Source organism: Uloborus diversus, chromosome 3 (assembly GCF_026930045.1).
Source record: "Uloborus diversus isolate 005 chromosome 3, Udiv.v.3.1, whole genome shotgun sequence".
NCBI classification, from domain to species: Eukaryota; Metazoa; Arthropoda; class Arachnida; order Araneae; family Uloboridae; genus Uloborus; species Uloborus diversus.
In genome coordinates, this window is record NC_072733.1 from 96,616,750 (window position 1) to 96,641,337 (window position 24,588).

At 34.9% G+C, this 24,588-nt stretch overlaps 1 protein-coding gene across 1 annotated transcript in view; it reads left to right on the forward strand.

Moving 5' to 3' along the window:
- Positions 1 to 24,588, forward strand: part of LOC129218219 (IST1 homolog) — a 35,389-nt gene that overhangs the window by 4,210 nt on the left and 6,591 nt on the right. Inside the window, 2 exon segments of the mRNA XM_054852439.1 lie at positions 12,845 to 13,077; positions 13,167 to 13,399. Of these exon segments, the coding sequence (XP_054708414.1) occupies positions 12,845 to 13,077; positions 13,167 to 13,399 (466 nt within the window).

The following is a 24,588-nucleotide window of genomic DNA, read 5'->3' on the forward strand; positions in this document are numbered from 1 at the left end:
ATGTGTTTTGTACGGGAATTCTCAATAAGAGACTTAGAAAAATCAATTGTTGCAGTGTTATCACAATAAATGACTGTATCCCTAAGCTGGAGGTTTTCAATATTTAATTCACTTATTTCTGCAATTATCCTCTTCAGCCAGACCATTTCTTTTGCAGTTTCACCAAGTGAAATATATTCTGCTTCCATTGTGGATAACGCAACACATTTATGTTTAAATGTCCTCCAATTAATTGGGACCCGATCAATACACAAAATTGATCCACCCATTGATACTCTATCTTCCCGATTAGCGGCGTAATCGGAGTCTGAAAATCCCCGTAAATCTACACTACTGATTGAGCTTAAATTTAGTTTGTATGATATTGTATACTTTAAATATCCTAGCAATCTTAATAGAAAATCCCAATGCTTCCTTCCGGGATTTGCTTGAAATTGGGAAAAAATATTCACTGCATTAGAGATGTCAGGCTGGGTCTTTCCCGCTATGTATGCCATACAACCCAACAAATTTCTGTATGGGAGCTTTTCTGCTTCCCTTTTTTCTTCCTCAGTTTTCGGGCAGTCTTCTTTCGACAAAACTGTACCCTTTGAGATTGGGAGGGTTGAATTTGGCACATAGTAATCGGAGAATAACCCCAAGACCTTCGAAATGTAAGAGCTTTGGTGAATAAAAAGATTATTTTTATCTTCCACAAATTCAATGCCTAGGAGCTTTCTAGTTTTCCGCATTTCTTTAATATCATACATACTTTTAATTTCATTAATTACCTTTTTAATTAAATTTTCATTTTTTGCTAGAATTATTATATCATCTACATAAATAAGAAGAAAAGTGTCTTTGTCTCTATGATATACACAATTATATCCTTTTAATTTTTGAAAACCAAAACCACAAAGAACACTGTCTATTTCTAAGAACCAGTTTCTTCCGGACTGGTGTAGTCCATAGAGAGACTTCTTCAATTTACAGACAAAATTAGGGTGGCTTTTACTGACAAAACCCTCTGGTTGTCTCATGTAGATTTTTCCTCTAAGTCAGCATATAAGTAAGCATTTTTTTACATCAATTTGTGAGTGACACCATTTTAAAAGACATATAAAAATAGAAAAGAAAACTCTCACAAGTGAAAACTCAATTACTGAGCTAAAAACTTCAGAATATGACTCAATTGACTGACGGTCCCCCCTTACAACCAATCTGGCCTTGTATCTTACAATTTCACCCCTGTCATTTACCTTGAGGTCGTAGACCCACCTATTTCCCAAAATTGGTTTCCCCTCTGGTGGGGGTACAAGGTCCCACACCTCTCTTTGGTTAATGACATCTAATTCAGACTCCATGGCCAGTTTCCAGTTGTCCACCTCGGGGGTAGCGATACATTGCCTATACGAATTCGGTATAGAAATTTCCACTAAACTTGCTTCTTCACCTTCTCCCGAACTCTCACTCTCGTCACAGATTTCCCCTACTGTTGGATTTTTAGTTGAAAAGTCAAAAAGTTTTGGTTTATATTCTATTTTATTTTCACTACAATATTTTAAAACCTGTTTTAGTGAATTTAATCTTACTTTATTTTTTCCGGCAATTGTATAATAAATATCAGTCCTATCCCGGGTCTTTCTCTTTTTGGCTTCTCTAACCCATTTAATTTTTTCACAGGGAGTCTGCTCAACGCTCTCCTGGATTTCCTGTTCAAGTTGAACTTCACTTATAGGCCTGATAAAGTTAAATTTTCTCTCATTTTTATTTTGGACTTTTAATTACCCCCATTTTTCATTTTCATTGAACTTTACGTTAATAGTCTCTCTGTGACTGTTCTGGTTTCAGGATCCCAGATTCTGTACCCTTTGGTACGTAAGGCGTATCCGACCATGATCCCCTTGGTAGCCCTCATATCTAACTTTTTTAGTTTAGACTTAGGCTGACCTACATAGGCAGTACACCCAAAAATACGTAGGTGTCTCACTGAAGGTTTACGCCCAGAAAACAGTTCAAAAGGGGTTTTGTCCATATTTCCTATTACTGTCCGATTCCTTACATAATTAAAACAAAGAGCGGCTTCAGCCCAAAACTCATCCCCCAAACCAGAATCATTGAGCATAGACCTCACACCATTCATTATGCTTAAATTGTATCTTTCTACTACCCCGTTCATTTGCGGGGTGTAGGAGTTGGTCCGCTCTATCTTTATTCCCTGATTGGTGAGATAGTTCTCAAAATCTTTGTTAACAAATTCTGTTCCGTTATCGGAACGGATAGCCAAAATTTTTGAGTTCAGGAATCTTTCAGTCCTTTTTTGAAAATTTAGAAAAACATTAAATGCCTCACTTTTTGCTCTTAAAAAGAAAACATATGACTTTCTTGAGAAATCATCTATAATTATAAAAATATATTTCTTTCCCCCCAAGGACTCGGTCTGAAGGGGTCCCATCAGGTCCATGTAGAGCAATTGAAGTGCAGAGTTAGTACGTCTTTCTGGCATAGATTTAAACGAGCACTTCCTCATTTTTCCCAATTGACAAGGGTCACAATTGGGTTTTTGCCCCTTCTTAATCTCTAGTCCCTGGACTGCACCAAGTTTACTCGTTTTGGTGATACTTTCCATATTTATATGGCAAAACCTCCTATGCCATTTTTCCATATCAACACTGACCATATTGGCCCCTTCAGACGGGTCCTTGGTCTTAAAAACTTTTGTATAATTAACATCTTCACAATCAATATAAAAATTTGGTTTAACATGATAAAGTTTATTTATTAAATTTGCTGTAAATAGTTTAACATTTTCTTGATTAAAAACACAGATCTTTCCGGGCAACCATTTGAGCTTATAGCCCTGTCTGTCTATACAAGAACCAGAAATTAGGTTGCGTCGCAGTGTTGGAGCATAGAAAACATTATTGAGGGTGATGGTAACTAATTTTCCATCTGATTCAATTTTAAAAATTACTTTCCCAATGCCCTCTACTTGGCTCTTCACGTTTCCTACGCCTACCTCCATTTGTGTGTTTTGTACAGGCTCTAGTTCGGCAAACAATGACTTATCTCGACAAAAATGAGATGTACTGCCGCTATCCAATAGCCATGTATCCTCACATTTTGGGTAGGTAGTGTTTGCAGAAATTTCGTTTTCATTTACTGAACAAAACATTCCTGCCTGAGGGTCTTCTTTGGTTTTGAATTTAAAATTCTTATCCTGTTTTACTTTGTTACGGCTCCAACACCTCGACGCAATATGCCCTTTCTTTTTACAAATGTAACAAACTTTATTTTTAACAAGAAATTTACTCCTACCATTTGCCATTCCGGAGTTTCCGGGTTTTGAAAACATTGCCGAATTTTCTACATTAGGCTCTTCGGCCAAATACCTAATCCTACCTTCCTCAGCCAGTAGTTCGTCTTTTACTTTAGAGAAGGTAAATCTCCCTTCTTCCCATCTGTAGATGGCTTGAACAATACTGCTGAAACTTGAAGGTAAATGCCGTATCAATTGAAAAGTTCTGAGTTTTTCTTCCATAATATATCCATTTTCGACTAATTGGTTAAAAATTCCCCCCAACCTTGCAGCGAATAATCCCACCGTTTCACCTTCTTGCATTTTGCAAGAGAAGTAGGATTCCCATAGTGCGGCTACTCTGGCCAAAGATGGGGGTTCAAAATTTGTCTTAAGGGCTTTCCAAGCTTCACTAGGATCTTCCAAATTATCAATTAACCTTTTTATGTCTTTTTCTAAGTTTAAATAGATGATGGCTAAAGCTTGGCCACATCTTTTTCTGTCAGTACTAGTTAATTCCCCTTCTGGTTTCTTTTGGGTAATCTCCCATAAATCCCTTTCTATGAGCACCATTTTTATATCTTTGGACCAGGTAGCCCAATTATGGGAGCCCAACTTCTCAACATTTCTATAATCTTTCTCCATAATAAAAAAATGATTCAATTTTCTCCAGGCAGGGTCAACCACACGACTCTGCTACCACTTGTTGGATATAATTTGATGTTATAGAGCTAATAGCCTACAGCTAAGCTGAAAATTAGGCAACTCATTTCCAACTGAAAATTTGAGGGAGTGGTCTGCCCGAAGAAAATAAAACATGAATCATTCTTTACACTGAAAAACATTTATTTAACACATATTATAAAATGGTTACATTACTATAGTTTGGTCCTCCGAAGAAAATTAAATTATGTTAAATCAAAAAGATCTTACAATAAGTCCATGCAGGTGTCAAAAGTCCTGTCGATGTTCCATAGTGAATCCCCACAGGTAGAAGGACGGCATCGCAATCTTTCCAGAATTGCACGCTGGTCAGTTCACACCTTAGGAGCCAAGTTCACCATATCAGGGAAAAATATCGAAGATGGACACGATCCTTTTTTCTTTGGAGACCAAACGACCCACTTAAATTTGACTATAACTTTTCACTTTTATGGATGTCATGGCAGCACGCGCTTCCAAAACTGAAGACATCAATAATGACTCATTCAGAAAAGATCAGACCTCACCTGAGAGGCCAGTAGCAAAAACTTATGATGACATGGACAAACACATTTACAAACACAAACAACACAAGACGAGGAGACAAGTGAGAGAAAAAAGTAGAAGTGATCGAGCTATGGCCGGTCCGAGTATTTATAGCCAGATCCGACCTTGCTCGTAACAATGTGACGTTACCTTATTTGCATATTGCAAGAACAACTCAACCCGAGAAAAACTCAGCTTGCAGGTTGCACAATTCTTATTTAATTCGACATTCAGCACCCTCAACATGGTTTTCTCATGTGATCAACATGTGCTTTGTCGGAAGTTTACCGACATCTGCCGAATGACGGCAACCAATCATAGCGTGCCACATATTTTTCCGAACACTTCCGATTCAAACTCGGACATTTGAGTGTCGGTGGCAGGTGGATGGGATTTCCCGTGCAAGGTTTTTCCCGGAATGGCAAAAGGTAAGTTACAATTTTTTTTTTTTTTAAACAATATTGGTGAAATCCTTCAAGAAACAAAAATAAAGGCATTTATCCCAACAAAAATCAAAAAATTTTGCAAAAAAAGATTTTTTTTTCTATAAAAACGAAATTTCCAGATGGCGCAAACTGCATCATTGAATCTTAAATTTGACTGTTTTCCTCTTTTCTGTTGAGAATATCATTCTTTTAGTGTTTTACTAGCATATTTGGAGGGGGGGGCATCCCTCTCAGGGGAGATGCCCCCTCCCCCTTAAGTATCAATATTTATTCACCATTCTAAATTATGTTAAATTACACTACAAATGTTGTCTGTGTAGTATTTAAAATAGTTGTAATAAAGAAATAAAATTCAGGCAGTGGTTCAGCATTTAACTTTTTGACTCAAGACACTCTTAACCATCTTGCAGTTCTTGACGAGATACCTCGTCCATTTAACATGTAAGTCTAGGACTGGCCAACCGCAAGGGGGTTAAGGCGCACAGAATTTTGTTTCAAACTTATGAATTCTTTTATTTTAATAAAAATAAAAATGAATTTTATTTGTTTTCCTCTTAACAAAACATACTAAGCATCAAAAATTCGAAAAATCCGATTCCCATAGCGGATGCAAAGAGATCGCAATCCTCAAAGTGAAGACATCAAAACTATAAAAACAGCTTGTAAAAGAAGTATTTTTTACATAATTTTTTTTTTAGGATTGCATTTTAGAGTCCTGGTGGTAAACATATCATTAATATCTGTGGACACAGTTGAAACAAAAATAAATAAATAAACTATTGATTCCACATTTCAATTTTTGACTCGTAAAAGAAAATAGAATTTTGCTTTAAAAACTTGAAATAAGCGTTGTAACAAAAATAAAGAGACTTTTCATTTATTTGCATCCAAATAAAGCTAAGTTTGCTTGGAAAAGGAATAAAATAGGATTCTCATGTCGGATGTAAATAGATTGCATTTTTCAAAATGTAGGCATCTGAAGAAAGAAACGGTAAATAAAAGAGTTTATTTAAAGTTAATCATCCTTGTAAGCATCCAGGGCCGTCGGCAAGGGGTGTGTAGGGGGGGGGGATTGACACCCCTTCAGTTTTTTTGGAGAAAGGGGCCGCCGATTTTACTTTATTATTTATTTCTAATTTAAGGAATAAAACCGCAAATGAAAAAAAATGTGGAGGGTTCTTAAATGAAATTTAGAAGAAAAACCAAATAATTAAAACATAACTAGCAATATCAGTAAACCTGAAACCTAAAACATCCGATACTTTTCAGCTATTGCGGCCCTAATCGCCAAAAAAATATATATATGTTTAAATAAATGGGGCCGCGAAAAGCAGCTAAGAATCGTTGCAGAAAATATGGATATCAATCGCCAAGTGGGGCCGCGTGAACGATTACATATCGGTCGTCCCTTGTTAGAAAAAAAATTACTGTATAAACACGTGCGAAAACTTTAAAAGTTACGCCAACATTTGCAGTAAAAACTTAAGTGGAGAAGACATGAATCAATTCTATATGCAGAAGTATTACATCAATCTATTTCAAACCGCGACAGGGTTCTTTGAAACTTAGAAAAAAAATAAATAAAATAACTAAAACATAGCTAGCAATATCAGTAAACCTGAAATCTAAAACATCTGTTACTTTTCAGCTATCAAAAAACTAGAAACGGGGCCGCGAAAAACAGCTAAGTTTATTTTCGGGCAGCAGTCAATGCGAGAAATACGAATATTAATTGCTACGTGGAGCATTCAAAATTTCACTATCCGACCTTTAATTTTGAAACATTTTATATGATTCCCCCCCCCTCCTTCCCTTCTCTCCCAAGGAAAGTTTCTTGCAGCACCACTGTGGCAGTGTACTGAAAATCTGAAAATGTTGGATGTTGCACGTATTTATGCAGTATACTTCTTTTTCTTCTATATTTTTTTGGTGGAAAACAGAAACAAGAGATACAACTGGATACAACTCAACTGTCGTTGTATAGACTGTTTCGCAGAAACTAGACGCTATTTTGTGTCAAAAATCGAAGGGAGTAATTGCCTGTGGATCTGAAGTCCTCGCCACGTCCGGTTGTCATTTGATCAGGCGGCTCTAGCCCTGGGCTCAAGCAGTGTTTGTCAGGGTCTTTAGTGTTTGTAACCCTGTGTCCCTGCGGGGTAGGGTACGGGCATTTCGTTCTTATCACGTGTTTTAGTAGAATTCTGTCTGGTGTGTCCAGTCTGCATTAGGGGTTTTTGTTTTGAGTATGACCTTGATAGCCAGAGGAGAGCAATTCAGAAAAAGAGAGAGGGAGTTGCTGATACGTTTCTGAGAAAACGTCTGATTCTATTTTCTTTTACTCGTCCGCTGTCAGTTGAGTGTTGGCAGAATTTTTTCCTGTTCCTATTATTAATTAGAGCTCATGCTCAAAGCCAAACACTACTGGAGGAGCTGCATAGAAAAGCTGCGTTTTTAACTTCTATTATTTATATTTGCTCCTCATAAAAGCACTCTTATACTCCCTCGGCCCCTCCCAACCTTCGTGTGTAGCTGCACTTTTTACTTACTTTTTCTTTTATTTTTTCAGTTAGGAAAAAAAAAAACTTCTACAACTATAATCTATAATTGCCTTAACTCTGATTTTGCAACCATTAAATGATAATCTTGTGTATGAGGTCATTGTAATAGCTTTATAGCTAAGATATGTCTTACACAGTGGTGCCAACCGAGGGGTTATCGTGGCGCACACTGCGCCATTGAAGTTTTTAGAGAGTGTTTTAAGGGGTATGTTTCTGTTTTTTGGGGGGCACCCGAGTTGAGGGGTTCTTTGTGATATTGAGGGAGGGGAGGATGTGCTCTTGCTCTTGGGGAAGATGGGCGCCGCTGTCTTACAAGTGAAAATTTATTCCATTGAAGAGATTTCAATTTAATTTTAAATTACTAGGGGCTCCCCTTGCTCGCTGACACTCAACAACCTCCAAAGATTCTTGCGCAATTTTATTTGGATCGCAGAGGTTTATGTCTTTTAGGATGAATCAGATTAAGATAATTGCTACGATTAGAAAAAATGAAAATTCCATTCCCCCTCCCCTAAAAAAAATAGATTTTAAGCAACGAGCACAATTTATTTTGAACAATATTCAAATCCCGCTCCCTAACGGAAAAAAACTTGATGAAAATATATTTAGCAAAACTATTAATAAACTATTTAAAAAACCCTTTAAAACCTAAACTCTTAATGTATCGTATCACCTAAACCGTTTGAGGTGCTTGATATCAGATGTCTTAGATTTCTCATTGCAAGCTTAGATGTTATCATTTTTTCAGAATCCTTGCAAAAATGTAAATGGAGAGCACCCCATGCTTTTAATTGTTTGGTTCATTATTTTATTCCCATTGTTTTAAGCTAATTTATACTTAGCTGTGGCGCTATGTGACATCCTCTCCCCGTTCAATGTACTTTACATTAAAAGATTATTTTTTACTTTTTAGTTCATTCTTGTACAAGAGCTTGTTTATTACTTTTTTAAACTATTATTTTATTAATATTTTACTTACCGGTTTGTAAGAAAATGTGTTAAAAAATATATATACAGGGTGTAACAGTACAGCGTTTACAATCTTTCAGGGCAGATAGAGTACACCAAGATGATGGGAAATCACATTGCAATGCACTTTCGGAAACGTTTTCCTGACGTGGTAGTGACGACACAAATCACCAAAAAGACAAGACACGAACGAGAGAAGAAAACATGTTTATTATCCTTAGTACAGCAAAAAACTAAGAAAAAAGAACATGAAGGAGCCAACGATCGTCATCAAAGTAGGTGTTCGAAATTACGACCCCGGGCCGTGATGAATGCCTCACATCTCCAGAGCATTGAAGATCGAACGTAAAAGCGAGTGCGGCAACAAAAACCACGTGTGCGCATGCACCATCAGCTGATGCTTTGATTTACGTAACAACGTCTATCGTGCACACCAGACAAAAACTTAACCAGCATTTTTTCTGTATTAGAAATAACAAACATGTCTTTTCCTCTTATTTTTTTCCTGGCTTTCGTGTACTTTGTGTTGTCACTATCGCGTCAGGAGCCATGCCAGCCTAGTCGAAAACTAAGGAGCCGGCCCTTGGGAGGGGGGGGGGGGTTGGAGTCACAGTAGTATAAATCCTATAAGTTTTATGGGGGGGGGGGCTGGCAAGGGGCCGGTGGCTTTCGGTGGTCCTGTATTTAAGGCTGGAAGGTCTGACTTTTTAACCTACGTCCCTCTTGCAGGCAAACCCGCGTCACCTCTCCAGATATTTCCTAGCGCAGTTTCTGTACTGTTGAAAAACTAAAAAATCGCCATGCAACAGTATATCCGGGGAGGGGGGGAGGGCATAATGAAGCGCTTAGCTCATTTACTTTTTTTTACTTATCTGGTGGAAAATTTTACGATCGAAGTTCTAAAGGAAAAAAAAAAAATCATGTGTAGAGAAATTTTCACGAGATAGTACTTTTTCTCCAACAACTCCCTACTGTACCAACCTTTCAGCACGAATCCTCAGAATTGTCATATATCACACGAGAAGTAGTAAACTATTGTTATGACCCATGCCCGAGTTCGAGCTCAGTTCGTCTCGGTGAAAAACAGCTGCTCTATCCATTAGAATTCGATCACTTGTGACACAAGTGACTGTTCCTGGAAGACATTTTGGCAGACTGTTCTGACAGAAGTTTGCTCTGTATTGAAATAAGATGTATTTAGCTGGTAATTAATGGATAGGGGCGGCTCCAGGGTCGTGCAGTCTGGGCAGCCGCACAGGGCCCCACGGCTAGGGGACTCCGCAATGACTTACAGTAAAAATCTTGGAATGAGAAATCTACAGTTTTTGAAAAAACAAAAACTTAAATCAAAAGTTTCTTACAAGTTTAGAACAACTTGGTAAAACGATACAATCAAGGATTAAAATTTTGGAGCCTGGAAAGTCTTTAAATAAGTTTAATCATTCTACAGTCCTTGAAAATAATTAAATAAGTCTTTGAGTGTACTTGAAAAGTGCTTCAATTTTATTTCATATCTAGTGTATAAATTTTAAATTGTTTGAATGTCAAGGATTTACTCTCTCGTTCCCTATTTTCCGAATCTCCACACCATTTCTTTTAAGAGTTTTATTTATTTTTTACTAGTTATTTTGTTTGTCATCTGGTTTGGGGGATGATCAAAAATTAACTCTACCAAAGGCCGATGTGAGCAAGTGACGATGCGATGTCCATTCTCGTCTCTCTCGATCGTCTCAGTATTGACGATTTGCCGAACCAAAAAAAAAAATATTTTGCATTTCTTTAATTTGCAAAAAAAGTGTGAAACTGGTAAAAAGTTTTGTTTGCCTATTTTTTACTGATATTTTTCTAGTTCGAATTATTCTGGATAAGGCCTCAAAACGCAGGATTTTACATCTATTTTTCCACATTTTTCCCGGGGGCGAAACCCCCGGCCCCCTCAAACTGAGTATTTTATATCGCATTTAAGGTCGTCCTTGAAAACCTCTCCTGATATTCTCCTCCTTCGAAGTACAATCGTGAAAAAGTATCTATGTATGTGGGGGGATTGTATCGAGTAAAAAATGCTTTGTTAATCTTAATTAGGTATAATTAGGCTTAAATGATTATTATTGATAAAGATTAGTTTTATTTATAAATTAAAGGGGGGGGCATTAATAATACGATCTACGTTTCCAAAACATTTTCAACAATTGAACTTTTATCTGCATTTCCTCTACAGCCTTTTACTCCTTTATGGCATGTACTCTCAATAAAAGATCATTGCAAAACGACCAAAAGGATTTAAAAAAAAAAAAATGCTGCCTCATGATAGTCAATGTTGATTAGTCTAGGATATACTCAGGACAAAACGCCAAAAGAGTAAGACTTTAACAAACAGATACTAATTTTTGAACTTCTTGCATTTATATGATATTTGTACAAACGGTTCTTCATTTCAGTTGAAATTTTTTAGCATATACTTGAAAACAGTTCAGCTGTTTGGGGCCGCCCAGCCCATCAGTTTAAATTTTTCCGGACTTGGTGACAAAGAGTGGTGACTCAATGCAAATTTTATCGGAAAACAACGAAAGCCACACCCACTTATATGTAAAAACATTAATTTTTCAATACCTTGGGGAAGGGGTGCATAGACCCCTTTGAATGATAGACGGGGGCCGCCAATTGTCACCCCCCCCCCCCCCCAGATATTTTAGCTAACAACGGCCCTGTAAGCATCGAAAAGCAAACCCGTATAATTTTCTCCCAAAATAACAGTTAAACATCGCACTGTAAAAACGCAAATATTGGCATGCTGATACAATGATGAGAATATATTATAATCCCGTCACTTTTAAGATTTAACAGCAAGGCTAAGTGGCGATAATTTTGAAGTTGGTAACCTATCTGAAGCAATCACATTCCACTCCCCCCCCTTACTAACTGTTTGCAGTTCTAAGTTCATTTCGCTGATTATATATTATTATTATTGTTTATTAAATCATGAGAGGGGAAAAAAGTGCTTATGACACCTTTTCAAAGAAGTGTACAACAACATCGCTGCAAAATAGCTGTGATAAAACAAACAAGCAAAATTATTCAAAACCATACTGATTTTTCGCTGTTAATTTCTTTCAAAGAAACAAACAAGCATTATATTTATTTGGCAATATTAGTTATTTATCACTTGCAGGAGCATCACAAAAGTGCCTTTTTTTTGGCAAAATTAGCAGATTTTCTATATATTGGTCCCTCTAATTTAAATCCAAAAATTATCGGTTTCATACATGGAAATATGCGTTATTTTGATTTCAGATTTGCTCTTTCAATAAACTATTTGTGAAAGATTTGTTTTTGTTTATCAGAATTTTGTGAAAGGTCTGGTTTAGTTGATCCGGATTTTGTAAAAGTTCCGGCTTAGTTGATCCGGATTTTGTAAAAGGTCTGTTTGGGTGGATTAGATTTTTGTGAGGGGTCCGTTAACGGACCCAAATTTCGTCTGGCCAGACCCCTGAAATATTTAGAGCATTGCAATTATTGAGACTGGTTCAATGAGCTCCAACTCTCCCTAAATAATCAGAAAAAGGTTTTTTTTTAAATTTTTTAATCCAGTTTATTAGCTTCCTATGGGCCCGACAAAATCTTCTTGGGTTGTAGGTTGGAGATCCTGCTTTAATTAATGAGGATCAATTTTAGGGTTAGTGTACTAGTCAAAGCGTCTAAATGCTCTAGCGCTGTCTGACATCAGAGTGAAATCAAAGTATCTCAGATAGAGTTAGCTAAAAAAATTTGATAAATAAGCAACGTTTCAATTTTTAATGTTAAACACATTTGTGTATATTTAAGTGAAATTAAGTGTATTTAACTAGCAATTTAATGAAAGTTAATATGATAGTCTCTTTGATGTTAGCACCTGGGAACCTTTGGAAACCCTGGGACCCCTTGAACTGGTGTGGTGCAGGCTATATATTTCACTGGTATGGATTTGACTATATTGAATGTCTATGCTCCTCGATTTAACGTTATTTTTTTCCAGACCCTTCACAATCATTAAATCAAGGTTATACTGCATTTCAAAACTTTTGTATAAAGGCTCCAAAAAGGAACTGTTCTAAAAAAATGTCCTATTTACCCCAGCCAACCCTAATGAAATTTGATATGTTATGCTGTTTGATAGGTTGAATTCTTGTTCTAAGTCAACGTTAAATTTTAACTTTCATTCAAGTTTTATCTAATTTTATGTGGTTCCTTTTTCATAGGTTCAAAACATTAGCATTTTTCTTGCTTTTTGTCATCCATGTGCTGTATATTCAGTTCATTTCAGTAATATGTTTAGGAAACTAATCTTCTTTCTTATAACTTTACTGTAGGACACTTGATGATGGTTTAGCAGAAGCTATATCAAGTTTGATATGGGCAGCACCACGTTTGCAAACTGATATAGCTGAATTGAAAATTATTGCAGATCAGTTAGCTGTTAAATATGGAAAACCGTATGCTCTTGCAGCCAGAGAAAACAGTTTAAATTCTGTAAATGAAAAGTTGGTGCACAAGCTCAGTGTTCAAGCACCACCAAAAATTTTGGTTGAAAAATACTTAATTGGTAGTGTATAGTTTTCTTTTAATTTCCTAATTTATTGCTGATTTATCTTTTACTTTTTTGTCTTAATTGAATTTATTTCTGTTTGATAGAAATCGCAAAAAGCCATAATGTTGCTTATGAGCCTGATGAAGAGGCATTGTTGGAGGAAGAACCTGCTCATGAAGCTATTTCTAATGTTCCACTCATTGAGCTTGGTGATGATACTAAGCCGCCAGAACCTGGTTTTGTTACTGGCATGGCTTCAAAAGATAAATCTATGTACCCAGGTATTCAATACCCACAGCCAGATTTACCGAAGCCTTTCAACTATCCATCACCCCAAGTAAGTACAGAGAAGAATAGACACAGAATAAGGAGTATTTGCTAAATTTAAAACTTATATCAATAAAAACACTTATAAGGTCAGTTGGGGTAAGTGCGGTCTTGGGGCAAGTGCGGCTTAGGTTAATAATCAGAAACCGGGAATATCTGCAAGGCTGCTGTCATCTGGGTAGCTTGGTAAACGTTATTACTTTGCACTGCGTGCGTTACATCGCGCTACTTGAATGGTAACTCGACTCCCTCCCTCGTTTCCTAACTTTTCTCATTCCCACTACAGTGCCATGTTGTTATGGTTCGAGAAATCATCGTTTCTTCTGTTGTTGTTCTCACTTTTTCGTGCTTCCAAAAACGTAAGTACAACTATTTCATGTCTACTTTTCGTATTTTTAAAGTTGAGATTTATTATTTTTTACTTTCAAATCAATTAATTTTGGGGCTGCACTTGCCCCAGAAAATTATACGACTGGGAAAGTGCGGCCCGAAAGAAAGGGGCAAGTGCAGCCTCACATTTTTTGGGGCTGCTCTTTCCCATTAATCTCGCAATGTTATTTTATGACAGATATAATTTGTTCGCAACGATTTAATGAAGCAATGTAATTAATTTGTAATCCTTCCGAAATTATTCGAGGAGGAAGAAAGTGACGATAATGAAAATATGAGTTTAAGGGAAGATTCACATGATGAAATGACAGTTGAAGAAATGATTGCCACAGAGCAAAAACAGCAAGAAGATATCATTCAGTGGGGAAGGCATCCAATGGAGAGAAAGATAGGCGACTGGGTTCTTGTGAGATTTTCTACAGAAAAGGTGACTAAACATTTTGTAGGACAAATTACTAATATAAATGATGATAATTACCCTGAAATTAAATTTTTAAAGTTAAAAACGGCTGGAAATTATAGCACTGTGTTTAGTTATCCTTCTAGAGACGACGTTAGCGAGATCCAAGACGACGACATTGTATCAATCCTTCCAAATCCCTGTTCAGATCGTAGATGATATTTGATATTCCAAGTAACGTTTTCAGAATATAATATAAATTAAATTGTTAATTACGATACTTATTTATTTTTAAGTACTATACTAAGTGTACTTATACAAAAAAATATGTTCAAGTTCGCCAAAGACATGTTACCTTTTGTCAGTTGTATGGTTACCTTTTGTATTATTAAGTTAATATTTTATAAGTTCGTTGATATTCAAGTTTTTAAAGATTATACCTTGATATGCAAGTTTTTTTTTTTTTTTTTAAGCTTATTAGCATAGTAAAAGTTATCTATCATGTTCCTTATTTAATTGAAAAAAAAAACTTCATAATTTTGTTTAATAATCCATTGTTCCTTGAACGTTCTTCATTTTACATTGACAGGTTTCGTTAGGAAAAATGTAATAACTTCCCAATGAATAGGTGAAAATTAAAACAAAAAAATTTTTTTTAATCAGGAAAAAATACTCTATTGATTGCACTTGCCCCTTATTTTCTCAAACGGTTTTTAAAAAAAATTCAGATAGGTGATGCTCTTGCCCCACTTTTTATTGAGAAAGTGGGGCCCTAGAGCACAATAGTTTAAAATGTGTTTTTCAACTTTTTTACCTGCAATGATTTTAACAGGCTCATGTCTCGGGAAACACACTAAAACAGGTAACATACAAAATAAAAATTTAAAAATTTGTATCAAGTCTTGTAATGTCTAGGGCCTTAATAAAGTCGAACTGTACAATTTAAGGGCTGCACTTCCCCCAACTCACCTTAATCATTTTATTTAGTACATTGAGAAATAAAATTCATATGGTTATGCATAAAAAAAACTATATTAAATCTCTCCTGAAGCTCATCCTGATTGCATCATTGGCTGAAGTGCAAACTTTTATATTGCTGTGGGAAGGTAAAGTGCAGTATCTGCCAAATTTTCATGGTTCTTTTTTTGCATTTTTGCCATGTGTTGTTCTTTAGCTTTATTGTGTAAGCTTGCTTGTTTGTTTTTCCCAAGAAAATAATGTTCCTCAAAAACATTTCCCAATTATTAGTAGGGAATCCCAAACGTGTTTCTTCAAATATCTTAAAAATTTATTTCTGCAGATACTACACTTTACTTTCCCACAGAAGTATAGTGCTCCTGAATAAAAAATACAGAAGTTTTCCTTTTATGCAATTTCAAAAGTATTGTATCATCAGTATTACTTTATTTTTTGCACAGAGCTTCCTTATAAGCAAGACTTTTTTTTTTTTGATTAATTAAAAAGTTTTAATTCTTTGTTATAATCCTCTTACATTTTTTATATTTGGTTTTTATAAGCTTACTAAACCGCACATGTCTGAAAATGAATTCTTTTTTTTTTAAAAATAGGCTTTCCTTAAGGGAGACTGGGGATACTTGATCCTCTCTTTAGTTTTCAATTTTTTTCTCTGCTGCAAATTATCAGTAGTTTTTTTTTTTTTTTTTTTTTTTTTTTTTAAGTACGTGAACAAAGGTAATTTTTTCCTCTATCTGACAGTTTCATTTTTAGTTGAAATAAAACAGATAGTTTTGGTAAAATATTTTTTTTGAAAAATTTCATAATGGGATCATGTATCCCCACATCAAGGGATACATGATCCCTTCATGGGGGATACTTGATCCCACTGAGAAAATACATAGACTTTTCATTAGATCTGCAATTTATTTATGGATTTTAGTTTTCTACATAATGTTTCTAAAAAAAACACAATTTCTAATTTTCTTTATTAGATTATAATTATGTGAACACAAAATAACATATTTTCAAATTTCACTAGACATTTGTAAAAAAAAAGTACACAACTTTCGTGAACTTATGATGCTTTTGATCAGTTACTTATTATACAATATAGTTGTGAACAATACTATATTTTATAAATAAAACAAAAGTAGCGTAATGAAGCTAAAATTACAACAAATAAAAAAATAGGATGACAAGCACAAAAAACATGTTATTTGCTTCTTGTCTTGCAATAATAAAATTAAGAGTTTCATCATTTGGATTAATTTTTAAAAAGAGGGAAGAAAAATGTAAGTCAGTGTACTCAAAAAAAAAGAAAGCCTAGCTTATATGTTTTCAAAACCTGAAAAGTCAAATGCAAACAATTCGTTTGTTGTAGTTCTTTAAGTTCCGCTCAACCCAACTGGATGTGTGCAGCTTAACACATTTTGTGAATTTTTCAGGAAAAATAGATTAATTAAACATATTACCCTTTTGCTTCAGAAAACTTATTTCAAATTCTAGAAATCCAACTTTGCATTCTATCCACTAATGGGTCAACATAATGGGTAACTCACTTTTTGTTGTAAATCTAACTATTGTAAAATCACTTATTTTTTCTTTCAAACAGAGATTTAATATCTAATTCAACTTGTTCAAGCTCATTTGGCGGATCAAAAAATAATTTATCAGTAGAGTTAGTTTATGTTTAGATGTTTGAGGTGTTATGTGGGTTACAAGTGTGAACTGATATTTCAATGGTTTAGCATATTTACACAGTAGTGATTGTTTAAATCTATCACTCAAACTATGATAAATTTTATTATGTTAACATGGTTTTGAATGTTTGAAGTTAATGTCAACTAAATAAACAACATTTATATTGTTTTCCTTATGTTTATATTGTTATATGGATACTTTATCCCTGGGATCATGTATCCCTCTAAATGAAGGGATCAAGTATCCCTAATATGCGATTTTTACAAACATACTTGTTCTATTATTAACAATCAGTGGCAATTTACTAAAAATATGACTCAATTATTAAAGACTGTCCATACTTTAATATTACACTTTGGATTTTTTTTAAAGTTGTATTTAACGCATAATGTAAACTTCGGAATGCTTTCCTAAAAAAAGTTGATCTTGTCACTATCAGACAATCATTTCTTGACCTAAAACAAAATGGCTGAAAAAAATATAATGTTGCCATCTTTTATGTACAAGTACAGTCTGAGTAAAACTTTAAGGCCAGTATAATTTTCTTTGAAAAAAGGAAAATGAAATTAAAGGGATTTTAATATTATTGTATTATTAATTATTAATGTTCATTGGTAAGAAATAACGCAACAGACAGGATTTGTAAAGCATGCAATAACCAGAAAAGCAGTGGTTTATTCAAAGTTAGCATTTCAGCTTGAGTAAAAACTTTAAGGCCACTAGTATTTTTAAAAAACTACAAGTACTTATACTGTAATAAATGTCACCTCAGTTAACAAGATTGTGGAAACCCTTCAACTTGCAGTTTTGTGATTAATTTCTTCTAAGTTTTTGTCCTACTTGTGACGGTATCGTAAGTTAAAAACGTTAACTGTTCAAGAAAGAGGGCAGATTGAAGCTTTTTCTTCAACAAGGATAAGTAGGCATACTATTGCGAAAAAATAGGAAGATCGAAGGCTGAAGTCAACATTTTTGTTTGATTTAAACACAATTAGGGTAAAAAGAAAACCCGGGAAAACTTAAAGCTTTGTACTCATGTCATGGAAGAAGAGTTTGGAAATTATTACATTACCTGAAAGGTACTCAACCAGGAAACTTATTCAGATGATAGGTTTAAATGTTTGTTAAAAACGATATATAACACAATTAGAAAGTTTCGAAATTTTATTAATGCTGCAAAATTGCTTAAACCTCATTTATTGAAAATGCACAATATAGAGCGTTTCAACTTTGGCTAGGAAATCATGACCTGGGATAACCAATGAATGCTAATAATTTTTTCTAACGAAAAGAAGTGGAGTTTGGATGGACCAAATGGATGGAAGTACTATTGGCATGATTTATGAAAAGAAAAAGAAATCTTCTGCAAGTGCCAATTAGATGGAGGCTCTGTCAGAACTTGAGAGTGCTTTGCTTACAATGGTGTGTGCTCAGTTGCGTTTGTTTCAGGTGAAATGAACTCACAAGCATATCAAAATGTCCTTCCAAGTTTTACCAAATGCTGAATTTATTGCTGGAGAAAATTAAAAATATCAGCGAAACAATGCATCTATCCATCCGAGTACAGTGCAAAAAATAGGCTCCGAGTAAACAATGTTGAAACTCTGAAATGACCAACTAAGTCTCCAGATCTTAACCCAATAGAGAACATATTGGGCGACTTAGCAAGAAGAGTTTATGCAAAGGAGAGACATTTTACTTCATCAATAGACCTGAAATCTACCATCGAAGATAAATGGTAAAAAAATACATCCCGAATTTTGTCAAAAACGAGTTTCATTCATGAAAACAAGAATATTTGAAGGAATGGCTCCCACACAAGTTTATAAATATTTGAATTTTTGTCCTCATATGCTTTTTTCTATGTTGGCCTTAAAGATTTTACTCAGGTTCAGATATTGATCTGTTACATTTTCTGATAATGAAACACTTACAATTGAATTTTTTTGTCGTTTTTACTTCTATTTAAGGTTAATAATTATCACTCATATGACTTTGTGATCCTAAGATTAAGGTCTGTCCAATTTCTCAAAAAAGTGCACTGGACTTAAAGTTTTTACTCAGACTATATAACTTTAATATAATTGTCAGGTTTCAAATCTCTACTTAATGATTTTGGTACATTTTTGGCTATGGGATCATGTATCCCTAGTCTCCCCTATATATTCTTCTTTTAATATGTTTTTGCTATTTATCGACAGCTTTCAGTTTTGGCAGCTTGTCTCTGTAGCTAAACATTTGGAAACTCTATTCTGTCCATTTTTATTTTCAATTTACATTGCCCTCTTTTTTACTCGACTGCACTTTCACAACGCAAGGGAGGGGTAATGTGTTTATAAGTCTATGTATGTATCAGTGGCGGCTCGTCACTATGGGTCGGGTGGGCCAGGTCCACCCAGAAAACTTGTACACAACTAAATAGATCATGTCAAAATAACGTTTAGTATTTCGCTAGAAAATTTTAAAATAACAACAAACAAACAACGAATTGGGGACATGAAACACATTTTAAATCTAACTAACATTCTGCATATCGCTTCTAAAATGTGAAAAGTTTTCCATCTGGTTTTCGCTTGCAAGCTCGGAGAATGATTCTTGGGCTGCAACTGGTTTGCCCCTCGACTGACTTGCCACACCTCCACTCCTAACCAATCACGACGATTCAACCTGACACTGAAACGGCAAGTCCGTGTCACTCCGATTTCTTCTGCGTGGGCTCCAGCTCCCTAGCCCTCTGAAAAATAGCTTTATCCAACACAGTAGAAGGGCAATAGCAGGTGGGGAAGGATTTGCCACACGTCACTTGTACGAAACAACTGTCGAAAAAGGGCAAAAACTGGCTAGCCTACTGAATGAAAGAAAGTGCTCTTATCGTTTTCCACCATCCTTCTTTTGTGTTTTTCTTTAATCTTAAATGGCTCTCAGTATCTGGAATTGGCATTTACCATTTTATGGGTTCCCCCCGATTCTACCGCATCGCATCGCGTGCATATTTTTATTTATTTATTTTTCTGTTTGGAACTAATTTGATTGGAATTTCTGAATGAAGAGTTTGTTTTTGAATAATTGGTTTTTGAGTGTGAAAAGTTCTGAATTGGTCTGAAACTTTTACAAAAAAAACTTCAATTGGGCGAGATCTATTCAATTTTCTTTTTTGTTCTGATATTTGGCGAAAGTAATAAGTATTAATCGTTTAATAGGTCTTATCGATATGTGTTTTCTATTCTGTAGTACTCTAAGGCGGAACAAACCTAAATTATTTCAATTTGATCCGGTACATCCCTTTAAGTTCTTAAAGGTGTAGGGCCACATAACCTCAAAAATGAACAAACTATTCAATTTAATTTTTTTTTATTGTTTATTTTGAAACTTCAGATTGTTTCAAACTTTATGAAGCGAGTTTCAACGCTCTTGTTTAAATATTTCAAAAGTTATTGGCTTTAGGGCACTCACACTAGGTGCGCTTTTTCTTGATTTCGAACTGTAATTGAGCAATTATAAATTGCTTATTGTTTTCACTAGCCCGTTGAATGACGTATGCCTTTGATTTTATTTTTCTATTCTTATACTGTCGGCCCCGCTTAAACAAATAAACTCGGTTCCAAGAAATATTCGATTAAGTGGGGAAATTTTATTTATCTTTCCTGGTTGACAACTTTTGCTTAAAACGTAATAATAAATCAATATCTAAGGAATAGAAAAAAAAATGTTTTTGATTAAAAAGCGTTTTAAATAAGCTAAATAATCAACAAAATAGTATAATAACTAAGTATATATAATACAAGTACGTATGAAAATTATAAATATGCAACTTACAATTTGAGGTATTAAATCTTTGTTTCGACACTTTTTTTCAGTTCATATTTTTTGGAGAAAATCCATAATAGTGGATTCCTTGCTCAGGGTATTTTGAGAACACTTTTCTAACTTCAATTGCCGCGTTTTGCGTAATCAATAATTATTAATTACTTATTTTCTGCAATGTTAATATTTTTTTGCGTTTTTTAATTTATTTATCGACTGTCTGTTGGTAATGGCATTGGTAACTATAAAAGAAACTAGATAGAATAGTGGAAGTGCTTTGATAGAAAATGAATGTTGTTTTTCCTGCCCTTTGTTTGCCGAAAAATGCTATTTTAAGTTTTTACGTCAGTAATTGCTCTTATTTAATTTATTTTTAACATATTCAAAAAACATTTTCAGCAAAAATATATGTGAAAGCTGATTATTATTATTGGATTATCCGAAGAAATTATTCGATTAAGCGAATATCTCTAACATTACATCTATGGGGGGCAGGGATCTCTAACGTTACATTTATAAATTCGGTTCCACGAGATTTTACCTGATTAAGCGGGGCTGACAGTGATGCAGGCATCCATGTGTCTCAGAATCGAATCATTTATTAACGACCTTCAGGACTTTACACAATCCTTCTTACGCGAAAATAGTCTCAAGCGCATAATATCCAGCAACTAGCTCCAGGCATTCATTTGAATTTTGACGTCGGGAATTCAAACTATGATTGCGATAAAAGCCATTAGTAGAAAAAAGATACTCCTCCTATCGCAATCCGCGATAGTGAGAACCATATTTTGAATTCAAGATCTCAAAATTTAAACTTTTAAGAAATTGAAATATTCTTCAGTGTTTTGATTTTTTTAAAGGGCATGAAAAATAATTATTGGTTAATAAGTAAGCGCATACAGAGATTCCAAAGAATTACATATTTTATTGGAATGTTTTAAAAAATGCTATGAATGTGATGTGACCCCTATGTATTGTGACGTAGTTTCACACAATAAAAATTGAAGTTAATTCTAATTTTGATATATGAAGAATATACAGTGACCTCTCACTTATACGCGACCAAAGGGGACAACGAAATTTTCGCGCACAAGTGAGATTCGCGCATAAGTGAAAAACCATAAAAATAAGCTTAAATACAGTACTTTATCAACAGTTATAGTAATACTAATAGTACACTACTGATACTAATGAATAAATACGCACATAATTTCCATTTATGCATTGTAATTTAATAAAAATGTAAAATTTGAAGTTGCACGTTTTGTCATTTTTTGTACACTGTACAGTATGTAAGCGAATTCCACAAAACCTAAAAACTGTCGCGTGATTGGTCTCATAGTCTGTGAGGATACAAAAGATCCTCGATAGGCTATGTCAATGCTTTCCGCTTCACCACGACTTTTAGGAAGGTCAACCTTTTCGCATGTAACCCGTTCTCCCCTTTTTGATGTCAATCACAAGACTAACTGCACCCCCAATCGCACACTTGCGCGAAAAAAACGCATTCTTGGAAACATTTTGAACATTGGAATAAAGGTGTGTAAAAGCATTCCAAGAGACATCAAGAAGGGTACAAATCTTCCGATAAGCAAAGCGTGAATAGGCGATTGAACTAAAACTTGAAAAAATTTTATCGATCATCATTGAAAGATGCATTTTAGGTTTCGCGTATAAATGAACAAGAGTTAACATTGTTTTCCTATATCACTGGCCGGGCTCGTGAGAAAAACACGCATAAATGAAAAACGCGTATAACAGAGGTCGCGTATAAGCAAGAGATCACTGTACTAGCAATTGAGGAAACTGCTTCTAGAAAAAACTGGTTGTTTATTACTAGTTGCATGGAGTGGATGTCTTGTCTTTAAATTTAGGCTGTTTACCTTGAATTTTCAAAAAATGCTCAAGTGGATGTTTTTCTAAAACAATTTCAACTTTGAAGTAGAAGAGAAGTTCGAAATGAAGCAACTGCAATAAGGACTATCTTATATTATTCAGCATTACTAACTGCAGTCCTCTCCATTGTATCTGCATAAATATTATTGTTAAAACTTTATACAGCAAGCCCACCCGCTAAATTAAGGCACGAGCCGCCACTGGTATGTATGTTTGTTCCTATGTAGCGTTGTAGAGGCTAAGCGCCTTGACCAATGTTGGTAATTCTTACGTCAATCGATTTGTCTCAACCTTGGGAGTGTCACTAAACACATGACAGTAATCAAAATCACCATATCAACAACCAGTTGCCATTTTGTCAGTTTGGAATTGTGTCGCATGTTACCTGCGTGCGCAATTCGATTTTCATCTCAAACATGTTGTATTTGTTTTTGTCACAAATTCAAGGAACTGAGTTTCGCAATGTGTACTTTCTTGACATACTTTTTTAGTTTTGGGAGAACGATTTTGACTGACTGACAATTCCTAGCTCGCATCATCATTAGTTATACAGGGTGTTTATATAGCTGTGATGTGGTTGACTTAAGTTCGCACGTTTTTGCTGAAGGTCAAGCACATGTAGCTTTAAGCCGAGTTAGGTCCATAGAGGGACTAATTATCAGTAGTTTAACCCACCGCAAGTTACTTAATAAACCTCATGATACAAAATCTCTCAATGAAATGACAAGACTGGGAAATGCACTGTCTTATAATCAAATAACTAAGTCAATGAAAATTAACTAAAAAGTGGAAAAAAAAATATTAAATAAGAACAAAAACTTAACTGCTTAAAAACCAAAAAAACTAAAAAGAAAAAAATGTATAAGCCCAGTAGTTTAGAATGTCATTAAGTACTACTGAATAACTACACCATTGAAATAGATTTATAATCGAACATGGATAAGATAAATCATAAATTCAAAAGCAGAATAGAAGGATCAACAGTCGGGCCCATTCAAATTTAACGGGGTTCCTTGATTCCGAAAGGAATGGGCCCCGACTGTTGATCCTTCTCTTCTGCTTTTGAATTTATGATTTGTCTTACCTGTGTACTATTATGAAACTATTTTAATGGTGTAGTTATTCAGTAGTACTCAGTGGTGGCTTTTGGAAGGGACAAAGGGGGCCCGGGCCCCCTCACTTTTTTCGGACAATTTATAACTTTTTTTGTGCTTATATGCTTGAAATTTGAAGAAAAAAAAGAATTGTACCATATTTTCTTGCTTATAATCCGCGGATTATCTGTTAAAAAAGTGTAAAATTAATGAGGTGTGAATTAGATACGCTACAATGGATTATCCTCCCCCCCCCCCTCAACACCAGCGCATGAACCTCAATATTTACAGCAGGATATCGCCAATACCGTTACCGCTATGTAAAATAAAGAACATACAGTAAAAGAAGACGCCTGCATTTGAACAAGATTAGACCGTTTTTTCCTTGCTTGACTTTTCTTTTAAAAAGAAATCTTTGAATTAAAAATTTTCAATAGTTACAGCTAATTGGTCAGCTAGTTACCCCCAACCCCCGTCCTATTTCTTCCTTCTTTTTCCAAGTTCTTCTGAAAATAAAAGTGTCGCTCCTCCGAACCCCCCCCCCCCTTCTGCCAAAAACATTACAAAACATCTCAACTTTCATTTCCAGATCTTCAATTTCGCAAATTTTCCAGGGGAAGTCTATGTTTACCTTACAACATCGCTTAAAACTGTTCAAAAATTGCTTAAAATTTCGTTTTTGGAGCTTCAATTTTGAAAGATTGCTGTCCCTAATGTTACCAAATATGGTTCTACAATCGCGTTTTTAAGCCTTTATTTTCCAAAAATATGCGGGCAAATGCCCCCGAACCGCCCTTCTTTAATATCATGAAAAAATAGGTTTTTTAAACAGCCGATTTTAAAAATATTTAAGTGGGATAGTCTCTGAACTCCTCCTTATAATATCATAGAATATTATGCTTAAGTTTTTACAGCTTCAATTTTGAAAAAATTCCAGGGCAAAGCTCCAGAACT